Source organism: Schistocerca cancellata, chromosome 6, assembly GCF_023864275.1.
Source record: "Schistocerca cancellata isolate TAMUIC-IGC-003103 chromosome 6, iqSchCanc2.1, whole genome shotgun sequence".
Lineage (NCBI taxonomy): Eukaryota > Metazoa > Arthropoda > Insecta > Orthoptera > Acrididae > Schistocerca > Schistocerca cancellata.
The window spans coordinates 286,068,560-286,084,986 of NC_064631.1; the positions used below are offsets into that span (position 1 = coordinate 286,068,560).

The 16,427-nt window shown below is 37.3% G+C and overlaps 1 protein-coding gene across 3 annotated transcripts in view; it reads left to right on the forward strand.

Moving 5' to 3' along the window:
• The window catches only part of LOC126088531 (uncharacterized), a 132,795-nt gene that overhangs the window by 50,081 nt on the left and 66,287 nt on the right, over positions 1-16,427 (forward strand). For all 3 annotated transcript variants that reach the window (XM_049906702.1, XM_049906701.1, XM_049906703.1), the window contains exon 5: positions 3,214-3,921. In XM_049906702.1, the coding sequence (XP_049762659.1) occupies positions 3,214-3,921 (708 nt within the window). The remainder of the gene's footprint in view (positions 1-3,213; positions 3,922-16,427) is intronic.

Below are 16,427 nucleotides of genomic sequence, written 5' to 3' on the forward strand. Positions count from 1 at the left end.
TTTTACACAGAGTACGCGAAGGAACTTGCCCCCTCCTTGCAGCGGTGTACCGTAGGTCTCTAGAAGAGCGTAGCGTTCCAAAGGATTGGAAAAGGGCACAAGTCATCCCCATTTTCAAGAAGGGACGTCGAACAGATGTGCAGAACTATAGACCTATATCTCTAACGTCGATCAGTTGTAGAATTTTGGAACACGTATTGTGTTCGAGTGTAATGACTTTTCTGGAGACTAGAAATCTACTCTGTAGGAATCAGCATGGGTTTCTGAAAAGACGGTCATGTGAAACCCAGCTCGCGCTATTCGTCCACGAGACTCAGAGGGCCATAGAAACGGGTTCACAGGTAGATGCCGTGTTTCTTGACTTCCGCAAGACGTTCGATACAGTTCCTCACAGTCGTTTAATGAACAAAGTAAGAGCATATAGACTATCAGACCAATTGTGTGATTGGATTGAGGAGTTCCTAGATAACAGGACGCAGCAGGTTATTCTCAATGGAGAGAAGTCTTCCGAAGTATGAGTGATTTCAGGTGTGCCGCAGGGGAGTGTCATAGGACCGTTGCTATTCACAATATACATCAATGACCTGGTGGATGACATCGGAAGTTCACTGAGGCTTTTTGCAGATGATGCTGTGGTGTATCGAGAGGTTGTAACAATGGAAAATTGTACTGAAATGCAGGAGGATCTGCAGCGAATTGACGCATGGTGCAGGGAATGGCAATTGAATCTCAATGTAGACAAGTGTAATGTGCTGCGAATACACAGAAAGATAGATCCTTTATCATTTAGCTATAAAATAGCAGGTCAGCAACTGGAAGCAGTTAATACCATAAATTATCTGGGAGTACGCATTAGGAGTGATTTAAAATGGAATGATCATATAATGTTGATCGTCGGTATAGCAGATGCCAGACTGAGATTCATTGGAAGAATCCTGGGGAGGTGCAATCCGAAAACAAAGGAAGTAGGTTACAGTACGCTTGTTCGCCCACTGCTTGAATACTGCTCAGCAGTGTGGGATCCGTACCAGATAGGGTTGATACAAGACATAGAGAAGATCCAACGGAGAGCAGCGCGCTTCGTTACAGGATCATTTAGTAATCGCGAAAGCGTTATGGAGATGATAGATAAACTCCAGTGGAAGACTCTGCATGAGAGACGCTCAGTAGCTCGGTACGGGCTTTTGTCAAAGTTTCGAGAACATACCTTCACCGAGGAGTCAAGCAGTATATTGCTCCCTCCTACGTATATCTCGCGAAGAGACCATGAGGATAAAATCAGAGAGATTAGAGCCCACACAGAAGCATACCGACAATCCTTCTTTCCACGAACAATACGAGACTGGAATAGAAGGGAGAACCTATAGAGGTACTGAAGGTACCCTCCGCCACACACCGTCAGGTGGCTTGTGGAGTATGGATGTAGATGTAGATGTAGATGTAGATGTAGAGCAGAGACGGGCCGGGACTATACGCATGCAGCACATTGTACACGCATTGAGTTTGAAGTTTTGCATGCCGTGGCCAACACTAAGGGTGAACATAAATATGAGGCAGATTTATACTACAGTTTCATTACAGATGAAACTTTGAATTTGACACATCTAGTGAAGGTAAAAGCATGCTGCTGTTGACAATCACAATATATCAAATTGGAATGTAGTGAATTTTTTGTGAGATAACAAAAAGTATACCATAAGGGGGGGGGGGGGTGCATTGTGTAGAAGGAATGATTGGATCCAAAATGCAACTTTTCCTTCCTCCCAGCCACAAAGAATACCTGGTATGACGGTAAGAGATAATTTGTTTATGTATATACTGTTGATAGAAAGTGCCTTTTATCACTATTTTCTCAATTTTCTTTCCATACCAGGAGAAAGGCAGCTCTAAAGCTATTAGTTTGAGTGTACATACCTTGCTGTGGACGTGCACTTGTATATCAGCATCATCACAATGAGAGAACAGATCAGACATGAATTTCCTTGCGGGACCTATCTTCACACTTTCAGATATTTCAACTGTGCATGCCGTTAGCTATTAAAGTATGAATAGGGCCAATTAGTTTGGTTCCAGAGAACAGACACAAGAGTTGGTTTGCAAGTGTGTAATGCCAGGAGTGCTATCGCTTTCAGCAGATTGTATCGTTACTCCTTGTGTGGTATTTGTTGTACCTTCCTTAGAGTATCCCAGAAGAAATGGTCAGTATTCAGGGTTATGAGAAACAATCATTCGAAGACAAAGCTCTATTAAACACATGTCTAAAATGCATACTCTAAGAGCTATTAACACTTCTTCATCTTTGATACTGTGAAACTAATTTCTTCTACTGTGAGCTCTGTGCTTTCCATGTTTTGAGAGGAGGTAGTCCGGATCAAAACATGGAAAAATGGGCTCTAAAAAGCACACCTTATGAGCTATGAGCACTTGTTCATTGGAAGAGATGTGTTTCACAGTAGCAAAGACAGACAAATGCTCATAGCTCTTAAGGCATGCATTTTAGACCTCACTGGTCATTTTTTTCTTGTTTTGGTCCATACTACAACCTCTCAAACTATGGAAGGCAAAGAACATGCAGTAGATGAGAGATGTGGTTCACAGTATTGAAGGTAAAGTGCTCATAGTTCCTAAGATATGCATTTTAGAGCTGATATTTACTAGACATTTTTGCTTTTGAATCTGAATATTAACCATTTCTCCTGAGATACTCTGTATGTATTATGTCCCTTTCCCCTTGACCACTCCAAATAACTTCTGTCCAGGATCAACATCTCAAGCAAACAATGTTTAGCTATTTCTTGTAATTTTCTTTGTTATGAAGATATGAACAATAGTATATCTTTTCTGAATACTGCCCTATATATTTTATTTGGCTGTCCATTTCTTTGCCTCGAGACTTAATGAACCTTTCATGTAAACATGACTTCATTACAAAATGTAGTATAGAATTGTCTTTGGCTCACCTGTACTAGCTGTACTAGTCCACAGTGCAGACACAGAGAATAATGTAACATGTCTACTTGCTGAAGTTCACATTAAACAAATAGAAATAATGTACAAGGAAAATGCTCACTAGCCTACACACACACACACACACACACACACACACACACACACCACACACAGAGAGAGAGAGAGAGAGAGAGAGAGAGAGAATGAATAACTTTTAAGCATAAAACAAAGTAGGTACATTACTTATTATAATTCTCTTTTCAGAACCTTCTAAGGAAAGAGTCTCTGGTTTGACATCATGTGGAGAGCATAGTCACCTGAAGTTGGCTTCTCATGGGAATGCAAGACATCAGCCATCATCTGCGTCCACAGCTGATGCAGGGTCAAAAGGACATGTTTCGGAAACACATATGTGGAATAATTCTGTTGCTGAGATATCAGAGGTGTTTGGAAATCTGCCCACAGACTCTATGAGCAAAGAAAATAAACTAACAAAATGCAAAAGTGATAACTTGTGTAAATCTGAATATGTATTCTCTGAAGGCAATGGTTATCATGTCAATTCTGTCAAAATTGATAATAGTGAGCAGAACTGTTGCAAAGATCCAAAGAATAACAATGTGAGTAAGAAAACAGTTCTTGTAAATTACCCGGAGAGTGCCCCATCGAGAGGTGTTTTAGATGAATCGCCACGGAAAGTGAATGATTATTTTACAAAACATATTAAACCGAGTGAATTAAAAATAAAACATTCTCATTCGAGAGATATCCAACCCAGGAATAGCAGTGAGCCATTTGATGTGGTGGATGAATCATGGAGTGCTGGTGTCGGAAGTCCATATTCAACAAATTATTTTAAAGATGACCAAAAAACGAACAGGACAGAGCTTTTAAAATCGTGTAGGGTTATTGATTGCAAGGAAAGTGACTTAGATAACTTTAGAGATGGAAAAGCTGCTGTGCAGTTAAATGGTAAGATTATTATCATGCATATATAATTTTTTTAATATTGTGTAAGTAATTGCCTTGATTATTCATTGCTATAGTTGCAAAGATTGCTTGTGGAAAGTGTGTTTATGTTTGCAATTCTTATTTTTGTCTTTGCTCTTCACATAAAAAACTAACTTTCAGACAGAAAAAAAGAGCAGAGATTGGTTTTATGTTTTACATCAATCTGTGAAATGATTTATTCTTGACTAACTGAAGCTCATCCTAGCTTCTGCTTTTCTCAAGTGTGGAACATATATGAATACACCCTCCAAATATTTGCTGTCTTGACTTTTTTGTTCTTTCATAGGACAGTAATTCTTATAGTGAAGGAAGAAGACTTATGTAACTTCCAGCAAAAAGCAATTTGATTTCCTTCCAATGATTTTTTCTGTTTTTTATTTTTAAACTTTGCTGTATCACGTCTTAGGAAGTAAATTTAAAGATGCTATTTTACTTATTTACAGTAATAAGTTATGAAATAGATAATCGATTTCTTGTCATTGTCTTTGTATTTGAACAGAAGTTAACACATTGGACAGTGCTCATTGATTCTATAAATTACAAGCAATTTATTGCCCATGTGAGAGCGTTGTTATTTTCCTTGACCACAAGAATTTCTGCCTTGGTGATTAGGCGGTTAAATTCTTGTTATTTTGATTTCTTTCTCGTCAGTTTTATATTTACTTTCTCATACTGTACTACCAGCATTGGAGAATGTAAGCCAGGCACCTCATTTCTCTTTCTTGAGGAATGGGCATGGTGGTGAGGCAGTAGTTGAGGCTTTTGTATCAGCATGTAATAATAACGAAAGCTTTCAGTCTTCCTGTGGTGATTAATTGTGTCAAAAATTAAGTTGAGGAAACTAATAAATTATGGGCCACAATTGGTGGCCAGCATTTAACTTTAGGAGGTGAACTGTGTAATACTACAAATAGGCACATATAAAAATAGAAGTTATTCACTTTTTAACAGTCTGAACTAATAGTCCTTTCCTCAGGGCGTAGAGAAGGGTAGGTTGGGAAAGGTTAGAAAGAAAGGACAGGTCACTCAGACCCAAGGACGAGAGGGACCCACTGTAGTGAGGATGAGAATAGAAAAAGATGAAGGGTGAGGTGTCAGAGGCATCCCAAGGAAAGAACTTGGTTCCAAAAGTTAGGAGTATTGTTTCTTAACAGTACTGGAAATTTTGGCACCTGAGAGTAAATGCTGGTCAGCCTTTCAACCTCCCTGCAATTTTAACAAATTTCTGAAGTGAAGTTAATTTTACATTTTATACAATTACCATCTAGTCTTCAGCTGCAGTTATTTAGTGATGTCTTATTTCTTAAAATTCGTTTCTACTATTTTAGGTAGCATCTCAGCGTGGATAATTTTTTATCAGATCATTGGGCTGCACCTCATGTCAGCAAGAATAACAGGAACAACCTGTTTTAATAATTTATTTATTGTTTTTGTACCCCTTCCCCCTCCCGGAGATATTCCTCCTATTCTGTTGGATCTGGAACCAATAGAGGTTTGCCTTGTGAACAGGGCATTGTCAGATCTTGTACTGGATGTTTACATGACAGTTGTTTGCAGGATTGACACATCACACAGAACACTCCTGTCTCAGAAGCTGTGCAGTGGCTTGGGCTTTTCAGGTGTACTGTGCCTCTGTTTGGGGAAATACCACAGTTGCCAGAGTACCGGGAGCAACAGTGTTCTAATGATGGGTCACTGTCACCTACTGCAGATTTTAACAGCACATAAGTTTACTTCTGTGGATCTTTATTGTCCAGAGGCAGTGATAATGAGTGGTTGACATTTAGGGAAGGTATAGCACTGATAAGTAGAGGCTCTTCTTGGAATGGTGTGCCGTACAGACCAATTGTGATTTCCTGTGTTGAACATCATGTTGTCCATATATTGAAAGTAGGACAGAGCATCCTCCATTAACAGCCACATTGAGACAGTGAGTGGTCCTGTGTAGTTGATGTGCATTCTCTCTTATGGCTATCACAGGGTCAGTTGATACGACGACAGCGGTTTTGTTTCTAGTTGTGACAGAGATGGGTAGTTTTCTCGGTGTTGAGTGTCTGTGCAACGCTGGTAAATGTTTAACCAGGCTAAACTCTTCCATCTATGTCATTTCCCAGTGTGCCTAATGAGGCTGTTGGAGAACCTATGGTTGGAAGACCTCTTATTAATCCACGGTATGCAAGTGATCCATGGATAGTAGCAGGGCACATTATAACACATGGAGGTGATGAAGGAGCACATGGGATGTGTAACATGAAATGAGACTCAAAAGATGGCTCACCTGAGTACTGAGTGTGTGGTGGTGGTGACAGCTACTGTGTTAAAGTGAACTTGAACTCCTCCTAAGTATACTGTTGACATTGATCTATCAAAAAACTATGTTTTTTCAGCGTACAACTAGACACATGGGCCAGTTGAAAAAGTTGAAATAGAATCATTGTCGGACTGCTGCACTGATGAGTGGCATTGGCTGGATTCTTGATATGGGAAATTTGTGTTGGTATAAGATGTAATTTTGTTCTGTATAAGAGCAAGTGAAACTTTGCATGCCATAAGTTATGGCCGGCATTTTATTTTCTATTTGCAATAATTTACTTGCGCCATCAAAAAAATTTCTGAATCATTTGCAGATGTTTGCTATGAACTGTGCTTGTTTTGTGGGAGGTGACTGATCGTGTACTGTATTGAGTTGCTTCAGTAGCAAAAACTAAATTTTTATTGTGATCGAAAGTAGTGAGGCAAGAGACTAATTTAATATAGTTTTGTATTGGAAGAAATGTTTTATGAATATCTTAAGATTCCAAAAAATTAGCCACTTCCGTCTATTAATGACCAACAGATAATGACCTACGTATGGTATAAATTTTATTATATTATGTTGGTGCATAAGTTTATAGCATATTACCATAAATTTAATACACACAATTGATACACATAACAGAGACTTCAGTCATCAATATATATTCTCCTCTGTCACATAAAACAGTCTGCTAACACTGGGGTAACTTTTCTATCCTGTGACTATGCAAATCGTGTGGTTTTGAGGCGAAGAACTCAAGAGTCATGTTCAGAGCGCATTTTCATACAGAAAGGGAGTTCCTTGGAGGTTATTTGATAGAGAGCTGAAAAGATGAATATCTGAGGGTTCAAGATCAGATGAATATGGTTGGTGAAGAGTGACTTCCCAACCCAATTCCTCTGCAGTGTTTTTTGTCAGTCTAGCAGGATGTGGGTGTGCGTTATTGTGGAATAGCATCACTATATGCAGTCTTCCTGGTTGTTTGTGGATTGCATCTGCAAGACTTCTCGGTTGTTGACAATAAATGTATAAATGTCAACTAGAGCTCGTGGAAGCAACTCGTAGTGCACCACACCATCACTGGTGGCCTTTTTTAAGAAAAAAGCATAAGGGTATCTATGGGGAGCTTCTGCTCTGTTTGAGCTTAATCATTCCTTTTTCCTTACATTAGCATAAAGACACCATTTTTCATCACCAGTAATGATGCGGGATAGGAATGGTTGGTGTTGTTCATGAGCCATTTGATGACGAATGAGCAGAGATGCACATATGGCCACCTGCTGGTTTTTGCGATTTTGGCGTAGAGCATGTGGTACACATACACTAGAGTTTTGAATCTTCCCCACTGCATGCAAAAAGTCGTACAATGGTGGAATGATCACAGTTATTCAAATTTGCCAGTTCTCGAGTACACTGGCATGGATAATTGTGGATTAATATGTTTAAATGATCATCATCAAATCTCGAAAGTCTTCCTTAATGTGGTGAGTCACTAATGGCAATATGATCCTCCCTAAAATGAGAAAACCATTTTCTTGCCATGATCTGTCCAATGGCACTATTCCCTGAATGGTGCAAATTTTTCTGGGTTCCTCTGGGGCTGTCACTCTCTACTGAATTCAAAGCAGAAAAATGTCAGTAATTTTTCCACTTGGCACTCCATTTTTGCCATCCACAGCTCCACTCGCTATCTCCAAAAGACAATATAATGCTCCGTAAACTCAAATAGCAACAGTGAACTACGAATAAAAAATGACAGTTGATAAATAAACCCCCAGCAACTGGATTACCAACATGGAAAACAAAAATGTTATGAACTTGTGCAACAACCTCATATTAATTTACTTTGCTGAGGAATGATTCCAAGTCCTTGAGATTAGTTGGAGCAGTGAGTTTGACTGTTTGCTTAGAAGTGCTGTTGGCCTGGTTTTAGACTGTCTTAATTTATTACGTGGTTCAGGTATTCAGCTATTGGTAGGAAAGAAGGTATATTTCTGTAAATAACACTAGAGACCATTTTGCTCCAGCATGCAAAGTACTCTCTTTAGATGTCTCGTGTGACTTTCCTTGGGAAGTTTAGGTTATGTCTCCTAAATAATAGACACCCCCAGAAGCATTTTAAGCTGATTGTTCTAAATAGGGCTGAAAAATTTTTGTCGTACTATTTCAAAAATCAAATAAATACATTTATAGAGCCTGGAAGACAAATTTAAACCATTGCTCCTTTTCAGTCCTCATTAAACAGATAGTTCCAAATAGGCAACTTTCAAGTATATTTTTGTGGAATGCTTTCCTTCTGAAAATCTAAACCATTAATTTTTCTGCTTCTGGAATCTGGATCACAGGATTTACAATGACTAACAACTTCAGATTATGTTAGCTTTCTTATAACTGGTAATCACTGGAATTTGTCCTGTTGAAGGATGTCCTACGAATGCTGCATAAGAAGTAATGCTGCCATTTTCTGGATAGGCATTGGAACTATGCCAGTTACTTTTTGACATAGATGTGGTGGAAATGAGCTTCTGTTTAAGAGTCAGTGTTGGCAGAATAAGACTGTACCATTCTTGTGACTTGAGTTTATGATGACAAGGATATCATTGAAAATCATGCCATAAGTCACACTTATGAGAATGAACTTCACCTACTTCGTATTCACTTGTCTTCCTAATTTTTTAAGCTGTTGTGGTACCGAGCATATCCTGTAATTAGACCACTTTAAAAGCCTCATTGTTCACTTTTAGGCAAAGCACAATGTCTGTATCATCTTAGGGCATTAGTGACCGTCCCTTCACTTCGAACAGTACACCTGCAGGAAAACCAGAAGTATCAGTGTAAGATCAAAAGAAATGTCTCCTACAGGTGAGAGTATTAAAATCCTAATGGTAAACTGCCAAAGCATTCGTAACAAAGTGCAAGAGTGGAAGCGCTAATGAAAAGCAGTGAAGTTCAGATAATACCACGTATAGAAAGCTGGTTGAAACCTGAAATTGATAGCAGTGAGATTTTTGTTGAAAATTTAAGTGTATATCGAAAGGATAGGCAAATGGGAAATGGAGATGGTGTATTAGTTGAGGTAGACAAGCAGCTCAAATCCCCCGAGGTAGAAATTGAATCTGTATGTGAGATTGTTTGGACAAGACTCAGTATCAGGGGTGGGCATAAAATAATTGGATCCTTCTGTCACCCACCTGACTCATCCCCTGATGTAATCGAAACTTCAGAGAAAACCTCAGTTCACTTTTACATTAAGTTCCCCAGTCATACTGTAATCATCGGTAGAGATTGGGAAAATTACAATTTTGTTAGTGGTGTGCGTGATAAGAAATCCTGTGAAATTTTACTAAATGCATTCTCTGAAAACTGCCTAGAATAAATAGTTAGGAACCCCACTCATGATGGAAATATATTGGATCTAATGGCAACAAATAGACCTGACTTCTTTGAGGGTGTTCACATCGAAACTGGTATCAGTGACCATGATGCAGTCGTGCCAACAATGATTATGAAAGTAGAAAGGACAACTAAAACAAGCAGAAAGATGTATATGTTGATAAAAAAATCGGTAATGTTTTATCTCAATGAAGAACTTGAAACATTCAGCAGAGGTCAGGAGCTTGTAGAGAAACTCTGGCACAAATCTAAAAATAGTTGACCACGCACTGGATAGATATGTATCTAGTAGTACAGTTCATAATGGTAGGAAATCTCCATGGTATATAATCACTGTAAAGAAACAGAGATTACTGCATAATAGGTGTAAAACAAAATGTCGGGCTATAGAATGAAACTTCTTCAGCTACCAAGAGAGCAATGTGTGAAGCCTTCAGTTACTACCATAGCAGAATATTGTCAAGTGACATTTCACAAAATCCAAAGAAATTCTGGTTGTATGTAAAGGCTGTTAGTGTCACACCAAAGTTAGTGTCCAGTCCCTAGCGAATGAGACAGGAACTGAAGTGGAGGGCAGCAAAGCAAAAGCTAAAGTGCTTAACTCCATTTTCAGAAGTTCCTTCACAAAGGAGAACCCAAGGTGAAAAGCCCCAATTTAATCCTTGTACCAATGAAAAGAAAAATGAAATAAGTATTAGTGTCAATGGTGTTGAGAAACAGATGAATTCTTTAAAATTGAACAAAGTGCCAGCCCCAATGGAATCCCTATCAGATTATATACTGAATTTGTGGCTGAGTTAGCCCTTCTTCTTACTATAATCTGTTGTAGATTCCTCAGACAAAAAACTCTGCCCAGTTCTTGGAAAAAGGCACAGGACACACCCGTCTACAAGAAGGGTAGTAGAAGTGGTCCATAAAACAACCATCTGATATCCTTGACATCGATTTGTCATAGAATCTTGGAACATATTCTGAGCTCAAAAAGAATGACCTCCTCGATGCCAACTAGCATGATTTTCGAAAACATCGATCACGTGAAACCAGCTTGCACTTTTCTCACATGACATACTGAAAGCTTTGGATCAAGGCAACCAGGTAGATGAACTAGTTCTTGATTTCCAAAAAGCATTTGATGCAGTACGACATCTGTGCTTATTGTCAAAAGTACGATCATATGGGTTATCAAGCGAAATTCGTGACTGTGTTTAGGACTTTTTGACAGGGAGGACAGAGCATACTATCTTGGATGGAGAGTCATCGACAGGTGTAGAAGTAATTGTTGGTGTGCCCCAGGGAAGTGTGTTGGGACACCTGCTGTTCACATTGTATATTAATGACCTAGCAGACAGTATTAATAGTAAAATCAGGCTTTTTGCAGATGTTATCTATAATGAAGTACAATCTGAGAGAAGCTGCATAAATATTCAGTGAGATCTTGATATGATTCCAACATGGTGCAGAGATTGGCATCTTGTTCCAAATGTAGAGAAATGTATAATTTTGCACTTCACAAAACAGGGGGGGGGGACATACTTTGTAAGGATATAAAATTGATTGAGCACATAGGTTCAGTTGTGGGTGAAACAGGTGGCAGACTTCAGTTTATTGGTAGAATACTGGGGAAATGCCATCAGTCTCCAAAAGAGATTGCTTAGGAATCACTCATGCGACCCATCCTAGAATATTGCTCAAGTGTGTGGGACTTTTATCAGATAGGACTGACAGTGGATACTTACCTTGTACAAAGAAGGACAGCAAGAATGGTCACAGGTTTGTTTAATCCGTAGGAGAGGGTCACGTAGATAATGACAGAACTGAAGTGGTAGACTTTTGAAGACAGACTTAAACTATCCCGAGAAAGTCTATTAATGAAGTTTCAAGAATTGACTTTAAATGATTGCTCTAGGGGTATACTATAACCCCTTACGTAACACTCACACACAGATCCTGAGGATAAGATTAGAATAATTGTTGCAGTCACAGAGGCACTCAGGCAGTCATTCTTCCCGCGCTTCATACGTGAATGGAACGAGAAGAAATCCTAAGAACTGTTACAGTGGGATGTAAGATATAGATATTAAGAATTTCACCTCCTGAAGGCCACCCATTGTGTCTCTATTTTATCAAGACTGAAATAGTTTGATAATGGGGTGCAAATGTCTGTGTCGAATACCACTGGAGTCTACTAGAAGGTTTTAGTTTCTGAATAATTAATAAACTTCCGTATTCAAAGGTAACAAGTAACCACACTGTAACTCAGATATACTGTAATTAATTACCTGGGAGTACAGATTTAAAAAAAAAAATGGTGTTAAGAGCCACCTTTCACTTCAGTAAGTATTGGAAACTGAATCAATGAATTAGTAGTTGGAGCATGGAGGTTGGAGCACCATAATTGGTTGTTGTCATTGATTGACTAACTATACACATGCTGTTGTTGCTGTTTAAGGTATTCCTGTAACTGTAGTTCTGATTCTTGTTGGCTATTCTGCCACAATTTTGAAACTTCAGGAATCAGTCTTGAAGTTAAGAGTTCTCACCTTTAATACCAACACAGTTTTCAAATGAGGAACTTCACTACTACTTTTGTGTTGATGCAAACAAGTTATTAATACATTTATTTCATTGTTGAGAATGAGCTGCTACAGCTGAAATCAGTTAACACATATCATAGGTTAGGAACGAATTGAAAATAGAAAATGTTAGAGATGATGTGATTCATTTGTGAAACTTTCAACTAGAGCCAATTTTCTCCACTTTTGACAGCACCAGTTTCATCAAATTATCATTGACAAACAGTAACTTTTAACTGATTCTTCTGTCAAATCTTGGTAAGGCAACGTAATTATAACTGAAAAGCAAAATATTTTATATGTTTTACAGAATTAATTTATTTAGTTAACCAGCTTACAGAGTTGTAAGGTGTAAGGTTGTAAGGTGAAAACAGGTTAACTAAATAAATTCATTCTTTAGAATGTACATGTTATTGGGCTTTCGATTTATAGAGCAACTGTATTTGTAATGTAAGTAGTAAAATTTATTCAGAAGTGAACCACACACTAATAGATAATCGAGAGATAGAAAAAGCAAACACTCTTATACCTTGAGGTTTAGTTATTTAAAGCACAGTTCAGTGATATGACTGAAAATATCAATTCGCTCACCTAAACGTCTATAATTTTATCATAACTCAAGTTGGATTGCTTATTGTGTTCTAAAAATTATTACCAAAGCAATCATCAGTCATTGCAGTCACCAGTCTATGAAAGGTGAATAACACTAGTTAACAAATTTAAACTTTTCTGCATCTGGTTTGTGAATGGTTGGATTTGCCTACTGGCAAAATCAGTTTTTCTCTATGAGATCACATTTCATAGATACACAGCAGAATAAAAAATGGTAGTAGAGGAAATTGACACAATTAAGTCAAACAAAAGTACACATTCAGAACGTTTGAAATCAATACTATTTTGTATGTATATATGGGCATGATGCCAATAAAAGGTCCAAATTAGTTCAGAAGATATTTCACCATTAATCGTCTTTGGTTTTTGAAAAATGTGATGACGGAGCTCTTCTTTTGTTTGCCGTTTCATCACTTTCCCTAACAAGATCCCAGCAGTAGTCGCCCATCATTGAAGGGTTCCAATGGTCTTAATAACTGTGTTCCATAGTAAGAATGTCTTAGTGAAAGCGGTCACCATTCTCATCGCTTACAGCTCCCAAATTTTCTGGAATGAAATCAAGGTGAGAATGTAAAAAGTGAATTTTAAGCGAAATTCTGCATTCGATGTTCTTATAGTTGTCCAACAAATCATTCACAATGGTAACATAGCTTTTGTCTTTTCTGTTGCCCAAAACACCCTTCACAATTGCTGTAAAACAAGACCAAGCAGCTAATTGGATACCTGTGAGTTTGGTATCAAAGGTTGGAAATTTCAGTAATTTTCCTGTTTGTGGTCCAACAAATATACCCCTTTCAGCTTTGCCTTACTTAATTTTGGAAACTTTTCTTTTAAGTGATTGAAGGCCTCACCTTCTTTAGATATGAAGGGGAGGCAAAATTATTTTATCGGGCTCAACCAATGGGGTTTTGTTCACATTTATGTTTCCAGGAACATATGACTTCCTTATAGGCCATTCCTTGATTGTATAGTGGTTCTTGGTGTCCCCAAATGCAAAAAAAAGCAGAAGTATTTCGGGAATCTAGCCTGTAAACCTGTAAGGAGTGTAACAACTTTTAAATCACAGCAAAGCTGCCATTCATGATCCTTATATTTGATTGCCTCTAGTAGCAAAGCCATGATTTCATAAGTTTCTTTCATGTCTACTGCAAATGCCAAAGGTACCGATGGAAATGCATTGCTTGTATCTCTCCTTTGCAAATAAAAAACAAACAATTAAACATCAAAACAGAAGAACAGCAGAAAGTGAAATACTGAATACGAAAAATAAAAAAACTTTGAAAACTCAAAAATGGTATGTGCCAGAACATTTTGAAAGGTATATTCAGATTCTACACACCAAAATACACACTAGTTGATGTATCACATCCCAGATGCAAAATGGCTGTTGACTAGTGTAATGTTTCTGATCATAATTTGTATTTTAAAGCATCATGTTGATGACTCCAGATGTGTTTGTCACATTATGCCATCTAATTTAATGAACCACTAGAGAATGAAAGCAAATAATCTTACTTGGTAAGCTAAATCAGAGTCTTTGAATCTGAGAGATAATTTTTTACATTCAGAAGAGAGCTGATATAGAGTACTACACACTGCATAGACATCTCGGAATCTGAGAGATCATTTTTTACATTCAGTGTAGAGCTTTTATGTAGTACTACATATTTCAGGGACATAGAAATATAAAAGAAAATCTAGGACAAATATGTAAGATCATAATTAATCTGGAATAAAATGGCAATACAGTTCTAACTACAGGAAATTGTTGCATAATTTGTGTATTTATGATGTTGGCTTACTCTATATCTCAGTGCATTAGGTTTTATTTTATACTTTCAACCCGTTTTCCTCTTAACATTTTCTACCTATCTGACACACAGAAGCAAATATACTTTTGACTGACACTCTTCTCTTGAGCCTTTGATTTTAATCTTTCTTTCAGCTTAAAGCTACCAACTTTCAAGCTTTAGACCATGCATTTCAGAAGTTAATGAATGAGATTGTCAACAAAACACGTAAGAGGTTATCAGCTTGTAAGCATTTGTCTTATTCTTAATTCAGTTATATTGGTGCAGAGAGTGCAAAATTTTGTGCAAAGCATGCTCTGAACTGCAGGATGTCATTCTGAAATAGTGCCTTGCTGGCTGCACGTTACATCTCTAAATTTAGACCAAGTGTTTCAAAATAACCTCAGCAGGTCAGGCCCGTAGTCCTAAACACACCTTGCTAGTGACAGTGACTGTTACCACAATATAAGCTGGAAAGTGGTATTAGCAGTGAAGTTGGCATGTGCAACTGTGTTACTGCTCTGCATTTAAACTCATGGTAATGTTTAACTTGTGTTGTGGAAAATTTTCCTCGTAATTTGTTGTAGTAGTATATGCTTTGGTTTCCTAAAGGGTAACATGTAGTTACTAGATATGTGGGCTCTGTTATCATAGAAACTGATTTTTTGGCTGTGGGATATTAATTAGTGACACTGTTTTATTTTATGTTTAGTGAAAGCCTAAACATCATAAATATATTTCTTTTTAAATGATGCATGTTTCTACATTGTATATCATTCTGGAGCACCTGTGGGAATATACTTATCCTCAAGGTAATATCAGTAATGTGAGCATCGACAATAATAATTTCATGCATTAGTGATATATCTTCACGAACATATTTTTCTTCAATAATGTTCATTTTTTGCAGTAACCCATTTACCACATAGTTAGAAACATAAATATTTTAATTTGGTTAACTTTATATACTCTCCAAAATAACTTGTGGAAATGGAAATCTTAGAATTTTCATAATAAATAAATAAATAAATAAATAAATAGAGAGAGAGAAAGAGTGTCTGTGTTAATCCTCATTTGATCTTGTACTGATTGATCTGTGCTACTTCTTTCCTTTTGGGGGAATTTACTTATTGTTTCATTTTTTTTAGGTTTCTGTGTTATTCAAGAAGTTCTGTAGTCAAAACTTAGTTTGCCAGTTCTTTATACCTATCTAATATATATTATCATTATTTTGGTTTGTGTGATTTGGGCAAAGAAGCATTCACTGGAAAATGGCAGTTGCTCATGGGAATTTGCAGCAGAATGCCAAGTGATAGAAAGTTTTTGTTAATAACTTTTTATTATTTATGGCAACCTTGTACATATTTGCACTTTAGTTATATACTTTCACTAAAGTGTTAAACATATTCCATAGCATCTTATCACAAGTGTAAATTGCTACATATCGTTTGAAAGACAGTTGTACTGTTTGTCAGAAAGTCATTAAAAATTGTCAATGTTGCTAAACTTTGTAATTATCATTTTGTGCTGTGTATCAATGCTATGGTTTACAGTATCAGTATATGTTGTTTTTGTAAATGATTTCTCAATTTCTAGCATGTAGTAGCTTGCTTGGACTAATTTTTATATGGTAATTCATTTGGCCTTGGCTCTTCTTATCCATACTTCAAAAACTTGTTTTTTAGCTGGAGTTAAAATGCTTTCACATCTTCTGCCATGTTCTTTTATAGTACATTGGTGCATCTGAAGAGACATTGAGTGAGTGATGATCTCTGTAAAACTAAGGAATTGAGAAGTGTATCA